This window comes from Pinus tabuliformis, chromosome 4_2 (assembly GCF_031772625.1).
Source record: "Pinus tabuliformis cultivar Carrire ecotype Pingquan chromosome 4_2, CPIR1, whole genome shotgun sequence".
Lineage (NCBI taxonomy): Eukaryota > Viridiplantae > Streptophyta > Pinopsida > Pinales > Pinaceae > Pinus > Pinus tabuliformis.
The window spans coordinates 759197501-759221956 of NC_142304.1; the positions used below are offsets into that span (position 1 = coordinate 759197501).

Here is a 24456-nt window from a genome sequence, read left to right on the forward strand (position 1 = left end):
CCTCTATTATTTCCCTAAACCTTTGTTTCCTACAACATATAACCTTTGTGGCCCTTGTCCTCTTGTTACAATTTATTATGTTGAAAATGTATCACTAAAATGGGTCCATAGACTAGCAAAAGAGGGCTTTAATGGGGGTCCAGGAAAAATGGAAAGAATTCCACCCCTTTAGAGTTTCCCTTATATGTTACCCAATCCCATAAGGATGTGATGGAGGAAACTAGCGATTACCATAAAAGTTTTCCACTAAAGTGAAGAATGAGATGGAATAACTGCAGAACATGGATCTATAAAAATAAATAAGATTTCTAAAGATTAGATTGAAGTTGAATTTGAGGTTTGGATTCTTGATATGGGTTTTTCTCGTAAAAGGGACACCAAAATATTCAATCTCATGAACTTTATTGGCTTAATAAAACGTGTATTGCCCAAAGTGTGGATGACAAAAGATAACTACAATAGGTCCTCTTCCATAAATTGACCTCAATGGACGAGAGATTTGTAGCCTTTGATATTGATATCATAGTGTCTATAGCCCCATAGATAAAGACAAGGACCCTCTAGTGGTTCTTGAGCACACTTAAGATTTGGAAGGCACACCATCCAACCCACTCTCGTTGGTGTAGACCCCATACTATAAGAAGATACATAGAATGGGTAGACACAAGAACATAGTTTTCTAACAAAATGGCATATTTCCACACATGTTGAATAACTTAAGAAACCACTCACACAACCAAATAAAGGATCAATGCACCAATGTTTTTATGTAGTTAAAACCCTTGAACATGGAAACAGTCCATGGTCTGGTCAATGCAGCCACTTAAGGCAATATATTAACACAAAAGAAAAATTGTACATAAGAGTTTTTCATAATCGGTCTTTAGCAAATGGTCATCCATGCTCTTTAACATAAATCATGGACCAATCATGTGTTAAGTCACTCATCAATATAGTCATTAGTACCAAGGAGAATACGAGTCATCAGATCACTTTATGTCCTAGAACATATCATGAACACTGTATTACGTAACTACAAATATATATTAATTCATACTAAAGAAACACACTTTTACTTAAAGACACATTAGGTCAAGTTGATCTCAACTATCTCCTAAGTGACTAAATATCATTACACCCCCCATTAAGAACAAGTTGGGATATGATTGAAATATTTACAAAGGTGACATAATAAGCGAAGGAATGAGACATTAGAGTTTGTCTACTCTTAATGACAACTTCCTAAACTCCTAACATAGATTGAAGTTTGGAGAAAATCGATTTTGTAAGAGACTTTGTAAAAATATCTACAACTTGATCATCTGTAAAGAAAAATAGCACTTAAAGAATGTGATCATAAATGAGTTTTCTAATGAAGTGCATTTCTAGCTCAATGTGTTGATGTTAAAGTATATCCCTGGCAAGCTTGATGGTATTTCCACAGAGTATGAACACCTTAAGCAAGTGCTCACACAAAAAAATGAAAGATTAATACACCGATATTTTTACATGATTAAAACACTTGTAGAGGGAAACAATTCATGACCCCATCCAATGTGACCACTTGAAACAATATATTAATGCAAAAGAGAAATTTGTACATAAAGATTTCTCAAAATCAATCTTCAACAAATGACCCTTCATACTCTTTCAATTATATAGTAATCCATAAAACAATATAATTGTTACCAACTAAAAAAATATAAAATTATCTAATCACTTTATATCTTGAACATATTGTAACTATCATATCACATAACTATAAATACATACTAATAAATATTAAAAAACACATTTTTCTAAATTAATATTAACTAAATTCTAACCATTTAAATATCTTAAAAATAATCAAAGTAAGATCACAAATCTAATTTTTTTTCGACATTGTTTTTGGCCCCATCAAAAACTCTACCTTTTATTTGTTAGAATATTATTAATCTTTCATCATAGTCATTTAAAAAATAAAAATTGAAGTGCTTATCTAAACTTCAATCACCTTTTATTTTTTTAATTATTTGATATGCATAGTTTTCCAAGTCTTTTTTTTTAATTATTTGTTAGGCATAGTTTCCCAAGTCACCACAAACGTGATTGTAATTCCTTTATATTATTAATATAACGAATGTAATCATTCGTTTTTAATTATTAATGTAAGAATAGATACCTTGGATTTTTTTATTATTAAATATAATTTAAATTTATATTATTGGCAGCTTTAACAAACACCTTTGCCATTCATTTTTATACAGTAGAATGATTTAGAACTTTTATTTTAAAATATTTTTCTTATGACAAACTTTTCTTAACGCAGAAGGATTTTGAAATTTTATTTTAAAATATTTTTCCTCGACAAATTTAAAAGTGTGGGAAATAAAGTTTTAAGTAAAAGTAGATTCGTATGGTAGATGAAAGTTTTTGGAATTAATTATATTATTAAGATTTGGTTAAAGTTTCAATTAAATATATTAAAGAATGAATTTTAGTGTGATTTTTTGGATTTTTTGGTGTTGGAATTTAGAGGAAAATTTTAAGGTGAAATTTTGATTTGTGTTTATTTAAACTGGTTTTTTTGACCGGATACAGTACCCTAAAAAAGTCCTAGGACACTTCGATTGTACAGGGATTATCCATCAAATTTATAATTTCAATAAACTCCTGCCAGATTTTAGAAAAATTAAACCTGAAAAACCCACCTAAAAATTTCCAAAAAAAACTAATAATATTTTTAAATATCTCTGACCCCATTAAAAAAGCTAATAATATTTTAAAATATGGTGGCTCCGGGTTCTCGGAACTTGACCACACCGATCGGGCCATGAAGCTTTTGAGCTCCTACGATGCTTCCTTTACAAATCCGATCCGAACGTCCCCACGTTACATTATTTAATTTAAAATAATTAAAAATATAAAATAGATGCGTGAACCTTTGTGTGACTATGAATTCCTTCTAGAAGCCCAGCCTAGAAATCTTTGAATAAACTATAGTTTATTCCACAGTATCTTCATAATATTAAAAAAATACAGTTTACCACCGTTCTGTTTACTTGGCCGAGAAGGCTTTGACGGGTCGAGCTGACACGTGCCCCAGCGAAATTTACGGGTAATTTGTTAGTATCGGACAGAATGTGGACAACAAGGTTCTCTTTTGGGAAAACATTTGAATTAAACAATCATTAAAAAGGCGACGACCGCTATTAGCGGCTCACCATTAAAATCGGACGTGAAAATTAAATAAATATATTCACAAATTATAATTTTTTATATTCTAAATGGAATACTTCATCAAATTCGGGCAGGTACAAAACAATTTGAGCGAATGTGATGCATATTTTGGCACGCAGAAACGGAAAATAAAGAATGTGATACAAAATTCGGCACGAGCAGCGTCAGCTGAGAGGCAAAATCAAGGACATACCGTGGAAACGTGGAAAGTGATGAGCCACAGCGGGTCGTATAACTAACGAAAACGGAGTCTTGATTCTTGGGGCGCACGCCACTTCAACTATTTTGACTTTTATAACCAGCTGGTTCGGTGACAAGTACAGTCGTCATTGTCACATTTCAAATAAGTAACTGCATAATAATAACATTTACATTTAGGTTAGGGTTTGGAATATGTTTTAAAATTGTTTTATTTTAGTTAAATTTTTGTTTTTGTATAGTAAGCAAAAAAAAGTTTATAATTTAATATAGAGGACATTAGGTAAGAGTAAAATTCGAAAGTCTATTTTTTAGAGACCATATTTTTAGAGAGTTTTCCTAGAGTGGTTGATAAAATGTGATATTATCCCCTCTATCTTATTTCAAATCTCACTAGAGGACATCTTTGGTCCCTTGTGATAAGGCTTAAGGAGTAGGGTAAATTCCCAATAGTAGCGAGCTCAAGATCAAACATAGATCAATCTTAACTATACATCTATCAACCCTCATAGAGTTTAAGCCCTTAGTAATTCATAAATTCTCAATAGCATTCAGCGCAAGATCAAACATAGATCAATCTTAACTATACATCTATCAACCCTCATGGAGTTTAAGCACTTAGTAATTCATAAATTCCCAATAGCAACTAGCTCAAGATCAAACATAGATCAATCTTAACTATACATCTATGAACCCTCTTAACTATACATCTATCAAAGGTTAATAGGGATCAAATATCTCGGTGCAAACCTCTTTTTGGAGTGCAAAACATGAGGAAAGGTTTGCATCTCGAGAGATTTTATCTTCTTTTTGGAGTGAAAAACTTGAGGAAATGTTTGTATCTTGAAGAGATTTAACTATACATCTACTAAAGGCTAATAGGGATCAAATTTCTCAAGGTGCAAACCTCTTTTTGGAGTGCAACACTTGAGGAAAGGTTTGCATCTCAAGAGATTTTATCCTCTTTTTGGAGTGCAAAACTTGAGGAAAGTTTGAATCTCGAGAGATTTTATCCTCTTTTTGGAGTGAAAAAAATCTCTTTTTGGTGAGCAAAACTTGAGGAAAGGTTTGAATCTCAAGAGATTTATCCTCTTTTTGGAGTGCAAAACTTGAGGAAAAGTTTGAATCTCTAGAGATTTCATCCCTCTTCGTGCTTGAAAGATCTTGAGTTAAGATGGATTACATAACATAAGAGGACATTACAACATCTCTCCCTTGGCTGACTACCACCATTTAATTTTTAAATTTTTTATTTCATCTAGTGATGTAACATATATTACAACATCTCTTCCATATTGACCTTGAACATGTACTAGTGTAATAAACATTTGCACATAAATAATTAATTTTTAAAAATAATAAATTAAAATTATATAATGTTAAAAAATAATTACTAATTATATGTAATTACAAATAGAGTAAAAGATAACCATAATAATTACACATGTAAAAATTATTAAGAAAATAACATATTTTTCAATGAAAGAAAAGTGAAAAATAGTTTCCTCTAGAATGGCTCCATTTACCATTATTATTGGAAAATGAAAATATTCTCTTCTTAAATGGTATCCATGTACCATTATTAAATCAAATTAGTTAATGGCCATGATGTGATAATTTATTTATTTATTTTTATTACGCTCAAATGTCCTCTCCAACCTAATATAGAAGAGATGTTGTAAGGTTATGTTATGTCATGTGATGCAATAAAAATAAAATAAAATAATAATTTACAATTATCAATTATTAATAATTAAACTAGCTTATATCCATCTTAATTCCAGTCTCCCCGATGCAAACATCTTTTGGAATGAAAAGATATTTGATCCCTCTACATGCTTGGTATACACACTTGGTAGATCCGGAATTAAGATGGATCTAGGTTGGTTATTATTAAGTTGTATTTATAGTTGGTAAATTTATAAAGGTGCAATTTAATTAAGAGATAAAATAACATTTTCTATTGGAATCAGATTATACAAATTCTAGCAAGATTGTAATTTCTTGTTGTTTAAAATGTGCTTTTGAATGAGCACTTGGATTTTGCAAATTAAATAACTTAAACTTATGATTCTTATAAATCTCTACTCGATTTTGGCCAAATTAACATGAAAAATGCCCCAAAAAAGACCATTTTGTCTATTAGTTACATCATGCTCTTTATATATTGGATGGAAAAACCTCACTTTATATGTTGGGTACAAAAATCTCAAGAATTGGCTCCCACCCTCAACCTTTTTTTATAAAATTAACAAAAAAAAAATCTCACATAAATTAGATATTTTACACCTTATAATAAAACTCGTTTGGATCCATTTTAACTTGGGATCTACTAAGTCTTGAGAGGGATCAAATCTCTCTAGATGCAAACCTCTTTTTGAATGTAAAATTTGAGAAAATGTTTGAATTTGAAGAGATTTGATTCCTCTATACTCATAGTAAATCTATACCTTATAACCTCTCAATAACAAAGTGCTTTAGCCACAAAAACTAGACCAATCAAAATAACCCTTTACCCTTTGAGCTAATCTTAACACAACAATTATTATTTAATTATAATTATTAATTTAATTTTAACATTTAATTCATTTCAATATAATTAACTACTTTATTATTTTAAATATATTAATAATTTATAATATTAAATAATCAAAACTAACACATAATTATAATAATTTTATTTATTATTTTAAATATATTAAAAATTTATAATATAAAAATCAAAACTAAAACATAATTATTATTAATTTTATTTAATTAAAATTGTAGATACATCCTTCATTTTTCTCTCCTTGAGATCTTCAATAATCCTAAAATACGCTTTTAAGAAAAACCCTCAAATTCCCCACGAAATTAAAATTTCCCCAATAATTACATACCGCGAAGTTTATCTCTGAAAATTCCAATCCACACTCAGCTCCACTTCACCCTACAGGATAGTAATTATTGTGGTCATTTTCCCTGTCACCGCCAAATTCAAGCAGGAAAATGATCATCCAGCGGTCGCCGGCCGAGGTGACACCCTGACGAGGCAGCCAATAACAACGTGCCACGCCTAATTCTTTTTTTTTGGGTAGCCTGCAGATCTCCATGCATGAGCGCGAATCCTATAAATACTCTCAAGCCTTCCAGGTCACGTTGGTGTGGCGCTTGTCTTCACAGCTCCAGCGCTCTTTTTCATTGCGTATTCTTTCGCGGAGCAACGTCGTTAGTGGCAGATTCGCGGTATGTCCTTACTGTTATCTAAATTTGCAGACTTCTTGGGATTTTGAATGTACAACTTCACATCATTTTTCTCAAAAAATGGAGGCAGTCATTAGGTGGTTAGGAATACGGTGACCTTTTCCCAGGGGTTTGCTTTCAAACGATGTTTTGTTACTTCTTGTTTTCAGAATTTTCGTTAGGTTTCAGTATGGCGCCTTGCGTGAGGTTGCACAGGCCGGAGGAGCGCACCTTGCAGAAAATTTACATATCACAATGCTTTTGTATGTGTGTCGTCCGATGTATGCGATTTTAATTAACAATATAAGCATTATCAAAAGCTATTCAAAATTTAGGGGTATCTGATTTGATTTACAGATCTGGTTTGATTCAAAGACCCTTAAAATCCTCGCAAGCAGTCTGAAAGTATGACTTAAAAAATTTGATCAGAAGAATTATGACAGACACTCAAATATCTGTCGAAGTTATGCCGGATTCATTCGCTCCCCAAGGTGCTGTTTTGAAACATCTTAATCCTGCACCTAAATTTTGATAGCCTCTTTGCCTTTATAGATCAGGTCAGTACTTTGCAAAGTGGAGGGTTTTTGTCAAGAGAAAACTTTAAATGTGGAGCAATTACAAACTATGCGAAGCATTGGTACACTGTTTGGCGTTTGCTTCCCTATATGAAGTCATTTACCTTTGTGGAGTTTCTGGTTTTTGTTTTAGAAAAAAGCTTTAAATGTCGAAACTATTAGCGTTTGGCTACATACATCAAGTCATTACTTCTCCAAAGTTTCAAGATTTTTCCAAATGAAAAACTTTAGATGTGGGAAAGTTAGCAAAATATGCTAAGAATATATTGGTGTACTGTGGAGTCTTAGCCTCCAAAAATCAATCAAGAAAATCTTGCGGTTTTCCCAAAATAAACACTTTATCTGCGAAATAATTAGCAAAATATACGAAGTATACATGTAAAATCTTTAAGCTGCTTAGCTGTCATTACAATTTATCCAAAAAGTCAGCATTTACTGCGTGGTGGAAAAACGTTTCCAGATCTTCTGCTGCTAAATTCTCTGTATTTCCCTGTTGCTTTTAACTCAGCGTGCAAGTTTGAGCACAAAGTCGATGCTAAAAGTTATCGTGACATTTATCGTGAAAATCAAAGGAATATTGCTCACTTATCATGAAAATTGAACGCATCGTGCTCTTTTTTCAAAGATGCCATGTCTGAGTGATAGAGATGGGAAATCTAGAATGTGTACAATTCGTTCGCCTCAAAACTGTGAACGTGGACCATATTAGGATCGATTCTTTGATAGCGCAGTAGTTATGGAACATTTGAGAAAGTCATAACAGCTGTTTTCCGGGCTGTGTAAGTTAAGGCGGCGAAAGCTTTTTACTAGGAACGGCCGGAGCCGACGGTAAGATGTTTATTCAATACCAAAACTGCGACATTTTGGTTAAAGCAGTCTAGATGTGACAACGTCCTTCAAGCTTCGGGATAGCCGTCTTTGATTTTCATATATATCTCGAGCTTAAACGTTTCGATTATGTATAGCAGAAGTAAAATCGGGACTGTGTCTATCCAGTTTTTTCGGGGATTTTAATTTATATATGTGCGTGACGAAATCGTTCAGTAGGACCTTGGTTTTAAACATTTCCATTATTGTTGAACTGCAAAGAAAATGAATCACTGATTTGTCGTAAGATTTTGTGTTTTAAAGGGCCCAATTATAATTTTGTTGATTCTGAATTAAGAAAATAAATGTGTGCAAAAGGCGTCTTCGCCGCAGGAATTCCCTGCGGCTCGTTTCAACATTTATGATTGATAACAGTTTTCCATCGATTCCTTATGTATGCTTTCTGCGGAATTTTCATCAGTCATTTAAACCATATGAGCGATTGTTTTCCAGCATCGTAAGCACATCTTTCCGGAAATTTACGGTTTTTCCTTCTTCCTTTCTCTTTTTTGCATCTTAACTCAAACGATTGGGAAAGCCTCATCAAACCTCTACTGCTCCTTTCAATTAGTTACTGAATTCATGTTTTAGCTTGACTGAAATGGTCGAGTTTTCGAAACTTGGATACCTGTAATTAAATATGAATGCTTATCCGTATCTGCAACTGTTTCTACCACGACTGATTAAATTTAATACCTGGGAATTTCTTCAGAAATATGTTTGAGTTTCATTAGATACCGTGCAACATTAGATACGGATAAGCATTCTTCAGTGATAGTTAGGCGTTAACGGAAATTCCTTGAGTCCTCATGTAAAATTCCGTTTTTCCCAAATGATGAGAGAGATTTGCTAATTGTATTTAATTTTTGCAGGTAGTTGAACGAGAGATTTTGGTTTTTAATTGTGCCAGAAAGCTCAGACTTAGGCGAGATCCGTGCCGGACGTCTGAGCAATTTGAAAAGCCTCAAAGAAGGGTTTGTTTCTGTTGCCAATATGCCAAATAAAAAGGAAAAAATGGAACATAATGATGTCAATAGTACAGTATCCTTGAATATTGAGGCAGGTTCTAGCTCACATCTCAACGTGGCTGCAAAGAATAAAAATATGGAAAAAACTGAGGATAAGAAGGGGAAAGAAGACACCAAGAATACTGTTCCGTTTTACAAGTTATTTGACTTAGCAGACTCCCTGGATATCACATTGATGAGTATTGGTACTTTTGCATCCGTTGCCAATGGGCTTGCATTTCCAATTATGACCGTCTTGTTCGGGAGTCTCACGAATGCATTCGGACAGAATACAGACGTCCATAGTTTGGTACACAAAGTGTCCAAGGTAAAGCTTATTCCACTTTTGATATAAAATAAGACAAAAAAGTTTAATTATTAGGGAAAAAATAGACGAGTTTAAGTTTGATTTTGTAAGGTTCGGAATTTCACTGCTAAAAGTTACAATGTCCATTGTTTTTCACATTGGCTGCAAAATGCAGGTTAAAGCTGTTTTGTGAAGATAATATCTAGTTTATATTTGGCTCGAAATTTCATGGTCAGAAATTGAGATCTCCATTGCCGTTCACATTTGCTACAAAATGTAGCCTAAACTGTTCTGTGAAGTTAACATTTGCTTTCCACATTGACTACAAAATGCAGTCTAAACTATTCTGTGAAGTTAATAATTTTCCATTTATTTAGGTTGAAATTTCAATGTAAAAAATTAAAAATTTCGTTGTTGTTTACATTAGCTACACATTGCAACCTAAACTGTTCGGTGAAAAGTGAATATTAACTATTCATTTGGCACCAATAAAAGAATGTAATTACAACATTGAACTAAGCCAAGCTAGTTTAAACTACAACATTGACGTTAACCATATTAGTTTAAACTAATGCTCAAGAGCAATATAGGTAACATTGGAACTTGGGAAATGAAATTTGACAATTCGGACTTTGCCATTTGAATGCCCAAATTAGAATTCAGCCAATTGCTAGCATGTCAATATCATTTAATAATTAAGTTGTTGAGTTGTTCGATGCAGGTCATAAATTTAGATTTGTTACATACCACTAAAGTTCGATCAATGCTTAACCGAACATATATAGATGCAAAAGAAGTTAGTTATGCTCTCAGGCACAACATCCACTAAAGGATAGTTTAATACCTTGCATTATTTTAGCATATTTAATTAAGTGGCATTTTGTACTTTCCAAGGCACTTGAAGATCTTGATTAAGAAGGAAGTAGCAAATATGGGGTAAACCACTGTCGGCATAAAGGCTTGGTTCAGAATATTGCTTTTGCTTCACACTTTCTGCCAGTTGGGGATTTTGTTGTCCTGGAAAGGACAGCATTGGCTTGGAAAGATGCAGCCAAAACACCTTATCTGATATGAGACCTCTTCAAAGCAGGCCGGATATTGGTGCAAACCTCTACCAGCTGCTTGTACTCTGGGAAGAATATTGATTATGTCCAATCTTTTAAGGAGCCCATTTAGTTAATAGAAAGGTCTGTGGACTATGGAACTCAATGCCATTGTTCACACAAATTCCAGATTGCTATTTAGTGTAAAACTTCATTGTAAGCCTGAGGATGCCCCCTTGTGAAGAGTAAGGTCAATATGGCCTCATTGCTGTTTTTCAAACATTAAATTGCAAATACTAGGTCATGAAAGAAAACCCAAGTCAGAAATTTTACAATCATGTTTGAAGGAACTAACTACCAAGAATTGAGAATGCTTCCAGAGGAATCATCACAGATTCTTAATCCTGGAAACTTAAGGCTATGGCTCAAAGGTGGAATGTCATCTGCAGTTTTTAACGTGGAAGGGTATGAAGGCCACCTGGCCTGACTTAACGACCATTATAGTTCTACTGGCTTTTGGCCACCAATGCAGGAACAAGCTGGCCACTTTTGTGAGATTTGAACTCTGGTGGAGGCTAAGACAATACCCTGCTTTAACCAACCAGGTTGACCTCTCATAGCTAGGAACTAACAACCAGACTGAATCATAAATTAAGCTTTAAATTCCTGAAATTTGTTTCCAAATATTTTTCAATTACAAACAGTTGAAGAACAAAAAATGCCATTAAGATATATCCTCCTTTACTAATTAGTTGCCCATGAGCTGTTAGCAAGAGCAGAGTACAAAAGTGGCCAGGCAAAAATCGAAAGTGGATGATAAACAGCTTTAACAGCTACATTAGTTTGACCTTAGATTAGACGGACGTCTACTCAAAGACCGTAAGCTACTGCTAAGGACTGTTCCTATATTATGGTAAATCATAACAGGCATCATCCTTACATCTGCCAGGAAAGGTTTTAGCAACCTATTTTCCTCCCTACAATAACCCACCATTTTGTGTCTGCATTCAGTTATGACATCTAGATGACGATTCAAGAAAATGAGAGAGAATGAAACAGCTGCAATTATCAATTAACAATTGTCATCACATGTGATGCATCTCAAAGCATCCTACATTTTATGCATCACTTTAAGGTCAAGGCTTCTCCTTGAAGAAAAAATAGTGGCAAAAGCAACATTTCCACTTTTAGGGTCGGAGTGGTTTTCAAATTTCCAGCTTTCTGGCCTGTTCTTCTAGTGCTTTCGCAAAGAAGAGAAGCTCCTCATTCAATCACCTATCTATCAGTGATTTCACACAACTTCTCAAGGTAGGATTAATAATTTAACCGTAGTTCCAAATTGGACCTCCCACTGGATGGAAACTTCAATTTCTGATGCACTATCTTCAGGATAAACACCTTCAAGCCAATGCACTTATGTTCACATTGTGATAAATTATTGCAGCAAATTTTTCCAACAATTCAAAACTTGCGAATCTTAGGACCTTGATAGATTCCTACAGCAAAACTTCTGCCAAATTCCAAATTCCAAATTCCAAGCTTTGTAGTTTTAGACCTTGCCTATGGTGATACAATTGATAAGATATTTGTTGCAATAACAATCCGCTATAGTCAACAGATCCAATCTTTGCAGAATGGAGTAGACTTGCATGTCATTTTTTTTCCTGTGTACTTCTTCCAAATGGGAATTGAAGCTTGAAGGTCAAGGGATGAGACTAAAACTGTGTTGAAAACTTAGGTTGGTGGACAGGGTCAATCATCAAATTCTAAGCTTGAATTTATAGCATGTCTCGACTCTCCTCATAACTTCTAATATTTATTTAAATTTTGGTGCTCCTGGACCAGAAGAGTTGTAGCTGATACTTATTATACATTAGCATGACCACTGTGGAACTCCTCCCTTGAATTGTGTTAATAACCTTTTCAGTATCTTCTTCTAAGGATGTTGCTTTTCTTGATTTTATCACAGCTAACAATATTGTCAATCATAGCAAATAATAAAACAATTTGTTTCTCCATTATTGAACATTAAATAAAGTATTTTGCGTTTGAAAAAATATGTTAAAGATTTTAATTTAGGTTGTCAGGGACTTTGGGTGCTGCACAATTTAATCTATTTTGTTACACCTATTTAACAAGATGCAATGTGAGGTTAATTCAACTCTAATCTTAATCGAATTGCCTCTGTAAAGTGGCCATAAAAATGCTTTCCAACAGATTGTGATGACAAGAATGTGCCACATGATTGATGGGTTTTTCATTGATGTCTATGATCTGGAGTGTAGAAACTTTGCTGCTTTTATATTATAATGTGGGACTTATTCTTCTTTTTGTTGCTTTGGTTTTTTCAGGTATCTTTGAATTTTATTTATCTAGCTGCTGGTACGGCAGTTGCTTCTTTCTTTCGTAAGATACTCTCCCAGCTTAACCTGATGCTGCTGCTTTTTATGGTCATGATTCTAGTTTGTTTCAATCTACTATTTCTGCTTCTTGTTCTTTTCATTATCTAGTACTGTTATAACAAGTCAGTTAAATGGGTGTCAAAAGAGATTTTAAGTTTTTCTTGTAAAGCATGATACTTCATGATCTAACCTAGTACATTTTGCCTATCAGAGGTGGCCTTTTGGATGTGCACAGGGGAAAGGCAGGCTGCTCGTATCAGGAGTTTCTACTTAAAAACTATTCTAAGGCAGGATATTGCATTTTTTGACAATGAGACATCAACAGGAGAGGTTATTGGAAGGATGTCAGGAGACACTGTACTAATTCAAGAAGCTATGGGTGAAAAGGTAAATAGTAACTTCTATTATGTTGAGCAGCCCAACCTGGGAAACAATGCATAAGATTCACGGCTAAAATTATGTTTGTATGACAGCTGATTGCCCACAAATTTAAAACAACAGACCTGAGACACATTTGCAATGAAACTACATTTCTTCAGTTGGCCATCCTGTGGATCAGCTTCGTTGCCCTGTAAACTGCATCAGCCACCTCTTTGTAGTAGGAACATGCACATTTGGCAGATGCAACCCTGCCAACCTACATGCTTTAGCTGCATCAATGAAATTGTCTTACATAACAAGATTAATCAGTTTATACATCCTACCATGTATGATCCTCGTCCTGTATTTCACATGTCAACAACATTCTCCTTTCTATACAGCAATGATCTTAGGGTCCATAAACTGCCTTCTGGAATATTTTGTCATCCTAATTGATGAGCGTTAGATATCCTTATTGCTTACTGTACTTTTTATCATCCTAATTGATGAGCGTTAGATATCCCTATTGCTTACTGTACATTTGTCCCAATTAGTTCATCTCGTCTTATCCAAGTTCTCTATAGAAAAATATAATCTTTGAAGATAAATCAACATATGTGGGCACATTTGAAACGGAAGCAAGGATAGGGATGCTGACATGACACTCTTTTGGCTTCAAAAATTATAATTATCACTAGGTAGGATGCTTAATGAAATATAGAGGTGCAAAAGCAAACTTTCTCTATCATGGGAAAACTATTCATAGGATCTTCTTTAAGCCATAGAATTGCCAATGTGGCATTCACGAGGTGAGTTACAACATTCAAACATTATTTGCCAAAAATGTTGAAGCAATTCTATTTTGCATTTTCAACAGAAGAAGGTGCAATACCTTTATCATATGCTATGTTTTCTGTTGTTTGTTCAGGTTGGAAAATTCATCCAGCTCATGTCCACGTTCATTGGAGGTTTTGTTGTCGCTTTCATCAAAGGATGGAAACTGACCCTTGTAATGCTATGTGTGATTCCCCTTCTTGTAATGGCGGGTGGTGTTATGGCTATGATAATATCAAAGATGTCAAGCCGAGGCCAGCAAGCATATGCAGAAGCAGGCAATGTTGTGGAGCAGACAATTGGTTCAATCAGGACGGTAAGATTGTGATCAACAAAGCAAACAAACCTTATCATATCATAAAGCCAGGTTTCTTTATTTTTGAACTTGAGGTACTATGTCTTCATATCAGCAGAAGTTGTATTTTATATAATCTATTCAGATTAATAACACGGATTAATTAAATTTTAGGTTGCATCTTTTACCGGGGAGAAGAAAGCTGTGACTGACTATGAAAAGTTCCTTACGGTTGCTTACAAGGCTGCTGCTCATCAAGGGTTGGCATCTGGTTTTGGTCTTGGAACTCTCCTGTTTATTATGTTCTGCAGCTATGCATTGGCTCTTTGGTATGGATCACAGTTAATTATTCACGAAGGGTATTCCGGTGGCAGTGTGATTAATGTCATCTTTGCAGTTCTGACTGGAGGCATGTAAGTTGAATTGCATTGTGAAATGCAGTATTGTCACTTGATAAAGAAATTTAACTATATCGCTTTTCACTTAGTAGATCAATTAATGTTGATTAACGATAACAAAAATATAATATTTTGCTGGATTTCAGGTCTCTGGGCCAGACATCACCTTGTTTAAATGCCTTTGGAGCTGGGCAAGCTGCAGCTTACAAAATGTTTGAGGCAATTGATAGGAAGCCAGAGATTGATGTATATGATACAAATGGATTAGTACTCGAGGATATTCAAGGTGATATTGAGCTTAAAGATGTACGTTTTACATATCCAGCACGGCCTGATGTTCAAATATTTTCTGGGTTCTCATTGGAAATACCCAGCGGCACCACTGCAGCTTTAGTTGGGGAGAGTGGAAGTGGAAAGTCCACAGTTATAAGTCTTATAGAGAGATTCTATGATCCACAAGCTGGTGAAGTACTTATAGACAGTGTCAATATCAAACAATTTCAACTTAAGTGGATCAGGCAAAAAATTGGACTTGTAAGCCAGGAACCTGCCCTCTTTGCAACCACTATTAAGGAGAATATTGCATATGGTAAAGATGGGGCAACACCAGAGGAAATACAGGCTGCTGCAGAGCTTGCTAATGCTGCAAAATTTATTGCCAAGATGCCTCAGGTTTGTAGAAATAGATTTGATTGTTGGCAATTGTTAATATTCCTCATCGTGCAAATGCATATCTTTTGCACATGTTGACATTTGTGGTTTCTATTTCCAGGGTTTTGATACAATGGTTGGCGAGCATGGTACCCAATTATCTGGAGGCCAAAAGCAAAGGATTGCAATTGCCAGGGCTATTTTAAAAGATCCCCGAATTCTGCTCCTCGATGAAGCTACTAGTGCCTTAGATGCAGAGTCTGAAAGAGTGGTTCAAGAAGCTCTCGATAGAATTATGTTAAATAGAACAACAGTTATTGTTGCACATCGTCTGACTACTGTCAGAAATGCTGATATGATTGCTGTGGTCCAGCGTGGTTCTATTGTGGAAAAGGGTAAATTTTTACAATGCTTCAATTTCTAATCTTTGTTAACAAACAGCAAAGAAATCAGCAATCTAGTGGGCATCCTCTTGATAATAACTAAAATAGTTCTTCTCCATTTCTTGTTCAAGTGATTTTAACTTGTGCTTAACAATGAACTTTGCAAAAATGTTTCTCTCCATTCATGCAACGAATTTTAATTGTATGTTGCAACAAGCTTAATGAAATGACTGTTCTTTGTTATACATGCTGATCTATTAATGAATCTGAAAAATGTTATTTTCAGGTTCACACTCTCAGCTCATCATGAACCCTTCTGGTGCATACTCCCAACTTATAAGTCTGCAGGAAATGCATCAAACAAAGGAACAATATGTAAATGATCCTGATCATCTGGAAATTCATTTGGATGATGCCAATACCATTGGCAGGGTTAGTAGTCAAAAGTTATCTTTTAGACGGTCTATAAGCAATGGATCATCCGGACTTGGTGGTAGTCGTAACTCTGTTTCATTTTCATTTTCCTTGCCTGGAGGAGTTAGTCTCCAGGAAGACGTTCAAGTAGGTGAAGGCAGGCCAAAAAAAGGCTTCATGAGTTGGTTTTCATCCAAAAATCAGGGAGATGTGGAGCATGGTCAGTCAAAACGTAAAAAAGATGTTCCTGTTTTACGCCTAGCATCTCTCAACAAGCCAGAGATTCCAGTGTTTATAGTGGGATCCATTGCGGCATGTGTTCATGGGGTTACATTTCCTATTTTTGGTCTCTTGCTTTCAAGTGTTATTGCCAGTTTCTATGAACCTCCACATAAACTTCGAAAAGATGCCAGTTTCTGGGCACTTATGTATATAGTTTTGGCAACGACATGCCTCGTCATGGCACCAACACAGATGTACAGTTTTGCTGTTGCGGGTGGCAGGCTTGTGCGACGTATTCGATCATTGACATTTAGCAAAGTTGTTTACCAGGAGATTGGATGGTTTGATGATAGTGAAAATTCAAGGTCAGTATATGGGCAAACCTCTTACTGTTTTGCTAAATGGAGGAAAACACTGATACTAAATTTATATTTTCTTTCGTTAGACGTTGGATATATCATATTAGTGATCATTCCAGCTCCAAATTTCTATTTTCAGTGGTGCAATAGGTGCAAGATTATCAACAGATGCTGCTACTGTACGTAGCATGGTGGGAGATGCTTTGTCACTTGCTGTGCAGAATATTTCAACAATCGTTGCTGGTGTTCTTATAGCTTTTTCAGCGAACTGGAAGTTGGCATTTTTGATATTGGGTCTTCTGCCTCTGCTAGGTCTTCAAGGTTGGGTTCAAGTGAAGTTCATGCAGGGCTTTTCTGGTGATTCAAAGGTTAGGAATATCATTTGCTCTGAGAAGAGTGCACAAACTGCATGTTGCTAAACATAGTTAACAAATCATATCAGAACATGTATAATTAGACAATTTTTTCAATTATGATTCATGGTTTGATACACTCTCAACTGTAGATCAGGAGGATTCTATCTGTCCTAAAGAGCTTTAACCATTTTGAAATATTATTACTAATTGAAAGGGGTCATATTCCAGGTGATGTATGAGGAAGCCAGTCAGGTTGCAAATGATGCTGTTGGAAGCATTCGCACTGTTGCCTCCTTTTCTGCAGAGGAGAAGGTGATGAACCTCTACAATGAAAAATGCTCCGTTCCCTTGAAAGGTGGAATTCGGCAAGGAATTATAAGTGGACTTGGTCTTGGAATAGCAAATTTCCTATTGTTTTCAGTATATGCAGTTAGCTTTTGGGTAGGTGCTCGGATGGTTGAACACGGGGAAACAACCTTCCGCAAAGTTTTCAGGGTAAGGACCACATAGTTTTATTGTTTGAAAATTTGATGAATGAGAACGAGATAATTTATCAGGCGATATTGGAATGGATAGAATTACTTGATCTATAAAAAATTGTACAATATTCATTAGTTTATTGAAGAGCTTGCAATTAACTGCAGTGATGTATTCTCTAAGAAATTTGTTTTCCATTTGGTTTCAGATATTTGATATATGATAGCCTCATTCCATTCTTAAGCACAGAGTGTTTGTTGCAGGTCTTTTTTGCTCTCACAATGGCTGCCATGGGGGTTTCTCAGTCAGCAGGCCTGGCCCCCGATATTGCAAAAGTAAAATCATCTGTCAATTCAGTGTTTGAAATACTTGATCGGAAATCCAAAATTGATGCGAGTGATGTCTCAGGGACTACCTTAGAAAATGTAAAAGGCGACATTGAGTTTCGCCATGTTAGCTTTAAATATGCTACTCGCCCAGACATACAAATTTTCCGGGATTTAAGCCTTTCTGTCCATTCTGGAAAGGTGATATGTCTTCACTCTAGTTGATTTGATAATCAAATATTTTATTGCAATTATACATAATAGCAGGTGTAGATTTCTGACTGAAGAATTAGGCTAGCTGACAAATACTTAATTTGCAAGTCTTACTGACGCCTTTGTTCTTTTGGTGTTGATCACGACAGACTGTTGCTCTTGTGGGAGAAAGTGGAAGTGGAAAGTCAACTGTCATTTCACTTTTGGAACGATTCTATGATCCTGACTCAGGCCGCATATTACTTGATGGCGTTGAAATCCATAAACTGCAACTTAAATGGTTGAGGCAACAAATGGGCTTGGTTAGCCAGGAGCCTATTTTGTTTAATGATTCAATTCGTGCAAATATTGCTTATGGAAAGGAGGGAATTGTTTCTGATGAACAGATTATAAAAGCTGCTGAGGCTTCCAATGCTCATAAGTTCATCTCAAGCCTTCCCCAAGGATATGACACATCTGTGGGGGAGCGGGGCGTGCAGTTATCTGGAGGACAGAAGCAGCGGATAGCAATTGCAAGAGCAATAATTAAAGACCCTAGCATACTATTGTTAGATGAAGCTACAAGTGCATTGGATGCTGAATCTGAGCGTGTTGTTCAAGATGCGTTGGATCGTGTAATGGTAAACAGGACCACTATTGTTGTTGCTCATCGTCTTTCAACAATTAAAGATGCAGATCTCATAGCTGTGGTGAAGAATGGAGTCATTGCAGAACAGGGAAAACATGATCAATTGCTTGACATTAGAGATGGTGCCTATGCATCCTTGGTGAAACTACATATGGCTTCCTCTTAGTTGAGAAAAAAAATACTGAAAAGGTCTCTTCGGTGCATTTAATCCACATGACTAGCTTATGTATTAACACGCAAACCCAGAGTGCAAAAGTGTAATTGTGTAATTTGTTGCAACCTTTATTACATGCGATTAAACAAAATCACAAAAAAAAGAGTTTTTATGATGCCAGATTGATTACCACGTAACAACAAAGCCAAGCAGATAGATAACCCCGACTTCTCTACATCAGTAACTAGCACCGTGTGACTATTGGAATACAGCTTAGTTTCTTCTGTGCCTTCCGTTGTTGAATAATATATTTGAGGTTCAGAGTCCGTATGCACATTTGAACTGCTTCCTTGAAGTCTGCTACTGCCTTCCTCTAGCAAGTACAGTTTTCTTCTTAAAGATTGTACGATATAACATTTATTTCATTTAAACACCAAAATTAAGCTTGATGGGAAGTTCCCTTCAGACCTCAGTTTTAAGTACCTTTGCAATGACCTGTTATATTTTTTAATAGAATTTTCTTGAAAACTAGCCATATTTTCAATTTCATGCTCATTCTACTCGCCTTAATTTTTCAGAGTGGAGATTTGGTCTTTTTGTTCTCTCCGCTCTCTTAGATGCGTAACTAATCAACAATTTTTTGGTCCTTTGAATGATCAAGGAGCAAAGAGTAGAGAAACATTTAGTTGTAAGAATGAAACTTTCATATTATATATACTTGAATAGCTAATGCAATTAAGTTATGAATTCGTTTGCACATAACGAAATAGCCATTAAATAATGTTTTATTTAATATTCAAACGCAAGCATACCCCAAATGAGAATGTTCTTCTCACAGTGAAAACGTCGTCCGCACTATCTTAAAGCACAGCATTGGAAGAGCTACATACGACGGAGTAATAGTGATCATCCTGTTTCCACAAACACGATACCCACAAGAGGTTAGAAAGAAGTTATTGAACATCAAAATAAATTCTGATAAATTGAAGAGAGTGCTCAGCTATTTTGCATAGGGGCCCCCAAACCCCCCAAAAAAATCCCTGTGTAACTTCTGTTTCAGCATTTCGAGAAATTGGGGAACCCTATGAAACGTCCCCAGATTGTTGGGGGACTTGATGAAGGACTGGGACTCGTTGGCCATCCTTCCGACAGATTTCAGGGACATTCCAGACAGGTTTTGGGTTTGTTGGGGGACTTGATGAAGGACTGGGTCTCGTTGGCCATCCTTCCGACAGATTTCAGGGACATTCCAGACAGATTTTGGGGATGTTATAGGCAGATTTCATGACTTTTCTGGGCAGATTTTGGGGATGTTATGGGTGGTTTTTATAGCTTTTCTGGGCAGATTTTGGGGATGCGATGGGTGGTTTTTATAGCTTTTCTGGGCAAATTTTGGAGATACTATATATATATATAGACAATGCGATCATTTCTTCCCTCCATTATTTTTGTATTTGCACTGCAGCGCACCCCTGAAAACGAATGCAACATAGGTGGTTTGTGTATCATCAAAGAAACGAATGCAACATAGGTGGTGTGTGTATCATCAAAGAAGTTACTGAAAAAGGAATAAATAATTACTCGAGCTTAATTGTTACGTATTCACTTCAATTTTCTCATTATATACAAGGAACTCGAGGATCATGATTCATATATATGACTATGACAACACTCCCAAATTAGGTGAGCGAAGGCACTAGGCAAAGAATATGCCATTGGACTATGAATTATCAAAGAATAACAGAACTAAGCCATTACACATAACAGAAGGATATCGTTTTTTCTTTTGGACAAGAAGAGAAAATGTCCATTATTTTATTATGTTAATTTTAGGTATGTTCTATGTTTAGAGCAATTTATTTCAATTTTCACAGTTAGTTTAATATCTTTTCCAGATTAGCAATCATATCAACATTAAAGTAAATTGCACATAGAACATAAATATAGATCGCAGAAGACAGGCCAAAACAAGAGGACACAATATGTGGCGTTACCCAGGGACAAACCTCAATGTGGGGAAATCTTTGATCAGTAGTACATGTACAACAGAGGTCAACACTTTGACTTATCTAAATAAGAGCATAGATCATGTCTAAGTAAATGATACATGAGGTCGTTGAACTCAGTGAAGACAAGCTGCTTCAACTGATTCTCTTAGGTGACTCCATCACCATGTTGCACCTATCATTGTGTTGCTCTTCATCATCATGTTGTGCCTCACTGTGTTGCACCATGTTGCACCCATCATCACTATGTTGGACCTAATTATCATACTGCTGCACTTCCTTGTACTGCAACACCTTGTTGTACTTTATCATCTCGTTGCACTCACTAGTGCTGCTTCATCTTGTACCTCACTGTCCCCATCATTATGCATTTCATTGTTGCACCATGATTGCTTGTCCCATGTACCATGCTCTGCGAAGCATCATAGCCTTGCCGCCCATTTGCTTGCTCCAACAAGCATCAAAGCCTTCTTGTTCTATTTGTTTTGTTGCCACATGTCATTGGTGTACCACTTACCATGTTGTTGTCCCTGGCAGCACCATGTTGTTGTCCCACTGTTTAGTATTGCTATTGTTGCCCCAATGTTTAGCATGCCTTTGTTGCCATGTCATCTATTGTATTGTTGTTGTCCCATCACAGCGGTTGTCCCAGTTGTGTCATTCCATAGCTGTTGTCCCAATTATATTGTTGTTGGCTTGTTCTTGAGACCTCAATGCTGATCCATAAACACTTTCAGCCTCCTTTCCTCCAACAGAGTGTGGCCCTCCTAGATCTTTGCTAATGAGATCTTGGCTCTCTGATTAGGGCATTTGACGCTGCAACAACTATACCCTAAAATCAACCTCAAACTCATCAAAATCTTTGCTTACCCTTTTCCTAAGAGGAGTCCTTCTAGCGTTGCTTTTGAATGTTGTTCGAGCCTTGTTCTCCCTTCCTTTTAGACCTCGTGGCCATCCTGAAGCTAGGGCACCATAGGCCTGTAGTTAGGGCACTATAGGCCTACGGCTAGGTCACCCTTGGTATATTTAGGACAATGGATATATTCATTTTGACTGTGGCTAGGACATTGTGGAGGATTAGGGCGGATTAGGGCATCTCTTCATGACTGCGTCCTCTAGGTTGTGTGTAGATCTGTTATAGGCTAGGGTGCTAGGACTGCGTTATGCCCTCCATGCTTAGTCTTTTTTCCTCCAACGTCTAGGGCTTTCTCTCCTAGATTTCTCTCACACTAAAACCCAAGATGAGAGAAATCAAGAGAGAAGTGTGTGTGAAATGACTCTCAAGTCATCTCTTTTTATACTAAAATGTTGAGCACATGTGGGAGTTATTTGGTTGTGGCAAACCTTGACGAATTGTCTTATAACACAAATAAATTCATATCTCCATGAATACTTATCGGAATCGGATGATTTTTAGATCAATCCTACACCTCTTGATGAGAGGGATCCAAGAAAAATATCAACTGCCATAAATAAGATGACCCACATGGAGTTTGGCCCTAGTTGCCAATTTTAACATTCCCTCTCAATTAGGGAGAGCTCCATCTGCTGATCCATCGGCTAGATTGTAATATCTTTGCCAACTGTGCCCTGCACTGCTCGGCTTGTTGAACCATGAAGAAGAAGAATTGATCGAGAGTGTCTCATACCATTCTCTACTAACCCGAATTCGGTTCCATATGAAGAGAGTGTGTCATACCACTCTTATTGATCCCATATTAGTTCCAAGAGAGTGAGTCATATCACTCTTATTGACCCGAAGTCAGTTTCATTGATCCTAGATCACTATCACAAGAGAGTGTCTCAAACCACTCATATTGATCCCAGATCAATGGAGGTCATCCTAGCATAGGGAGTACGGTAGATACAACGATGCGTCCATCAATAGTAATACTATGGGCCCTAACCCCATTTCCCTGCTCATTGGCCAGATGAGAGGTACTTTCCATGAGTCCCAGGCTGCATGGGTAAGATGCTTCGATAGGAGAACCACTAATCATGTCCATAAGTTGCCATGGGGTATCATAGGGGAACGCTGAACCATTCACCCTATACACAACGCACTATTAGGGGAGGGTGAGTCTCCCTATGGTTGCTTGTTGCTCTAAGAATTACCCCAAGCCCCTCGGAGCTCCCAGAGCTCAATGTATGCATCATACAGGACCCTCATAAGAGGGTCCCAACGACTCCAAGTCGTTTGGAAAAGTCACAAATTTGACCTTTCCTTGGGGCTTCAATAAAATGTCTGTGACTTGTACATCAGTCTCAATGTGATGGAGCCTCCTCGCTCATCGACGTACCATATCCCAGATAAGGTAATATATGATGTTCATATGCTGGAGCAATCATAGAATAAGGGATTCCTCAACAATCGAATCCCCCCTTGGTTGACACAAAAGATCACGGTGGTATCCATCATGTGTACAAAAATCTCACTGAAGAGCTTCCACAACAAGCAGCGTCACATGAGATCATACTTGTAGCTATGTATTTGGTCTCAGTGGTGCTTATAGCAACCGACTTCTGCTTCCTGCTCATCCAGGATATCGAGTAGAACCCAAAGAGAACCAACACTGAGAAGTGCTCTTACGATCCTCCACACTGCCTACCTAGTCAGCATTCGAATAATCATGCAGCTTCATATTTATGATAGTGTATCCCAATCCATGAGAGATTTTGCCCCGAAGATATCTCAGAAGATTCTTGGCACCAATCCAGTGAGGCTCAACCATATATGAGCCCAACATGCTAACTGCAAAACATAATATCCGGACGAGAGTTCACCAAGAACATCAATGCGAATGAGTTTATGAAACTCAGAGGCATTTCCCAAATCAGGTCTGGTATCCTTACCACATAACTTCTGAAAGTTAAGATCCATCGAGTTAGTCACGGGCTTGCAATTTACCATTCCAAATTTGGAATCCAACTCCCTCTTACTTTTGCAAATGAGAGGGTCTGCACCTGTAAAAAAGAGGTCATCCTCATAAGGTGCTAGTATGAGAGGTCTATCATCCACAACCTTCAAGAAATGGTTTGGATCGGCTTCACTCCTAGTGAATCTCAGCGTCATTAGACAGCTATCAATCATCTCATACTAAGCCCCGGGTGTTTTGCCTCAAGCCATATAGGGCTTTCTTCCCCCCGTATACATGAGATTCCCGATCATGAATCTCAAACCCCTAGGGTTGTTCCAAACCAGTGGACTTGCTACATGAGGGCAATGGTCCCCTTGTAAGATTTTCCTTCGGTACATCTCAGACATGTACCTTCATGCTCTTTTTGAATTCAAGCATCCTTGTCACCATTTGACTCACATTGGGTAAGGCCCCATAAAGTAGACCTTCGGTGCTATATATGAGATGTGTCAGCTAACATGGTCCCCAATGGACTTCCTGCAACTTGATACAAATTCCTATCCCTGAACCCATGAGTAAAAGCATCTTTGAAAATTCTATTTTCAAACACGTACCTTTCCATCGATGAATGCCACCTTGAAAACTTTGACTTCCATTTCCGAAATGGACACCAAGTTCT

The 24456-nt window shown here is 36.5% G+C and overlaps 1 protein-coding gene across 3 annotated transcripts; it reads left to right on the forward strand.

The window, feature by feature from the left end:
* The first annotated feature begins 6493 nt into the window (after positions 1-6493).
* Positions 6494-19444, forward strand: LOC149171816 (ABC transporter B family member 11-like). Of its 3 annotated transcripts, none has more exons than XM_089424120.1 (13): positions 6494-6645; positions 8957-9419; positions 12793-12847; positions 13055-13230; positions 14132-14353; positions 14507-14745; positions 14877-15402; positions 15503-15776; positions 16051-16765; positions 16899-17127; positions 17344-17610; positions 17856-18119; positions 18281-19444. In XM_089424120.1, the coding sequence occupies exons 2-13, from the start codon at positions 9078-9080 to the stop codon at positions 18923-18925; spliced, it is 3954 nt and encodes a 1317-aa protein (XP_089280246.1). In that variant the 5' UTR covers positions 6494-6645; positions 8957-9077; the 3' UTR covers positions 18926-19444. The 3 variants fall into 3 exon arrangements, with proteins under 3 accessions (XP_089280246.1, XP_089280247.1, XP_089280248.1); XM_089424121.1 differs by lacking the exon at positions 6494-6645 and adding an exon at positions 7787-8045; XM_089424122.1 differs by lacking the exon at positions 6494-6645 and adding an exon at positions 8107-8240.
* The last annotated feature ends 5012 nt before the right edge of the window (positions 19445-24456 follow it).

Coding starts and splice junctions, on each gene's coding strand:
- LOC149171816 (XM_089424120.1), top strand. CDS start 9,078: ATGCCAAATAAAAAGGAAAAAATGGAACATAATGATGTCAATAGTACA. Junction 13,231..14,131: donor AAGAAGCTATGGGTGAAAAG/GTAAATAGTAAC, acceptor TTGTTTGTTCAG/GTTGGAAAATTCATCCAGCT. Junction 15,403..15,502: donor TTATTGCCAAGATGCCTCAG/GTTTGTAGAAAT, acceptor TTCTATTTCCAG/GGTTTTGATACAATGGTTGG.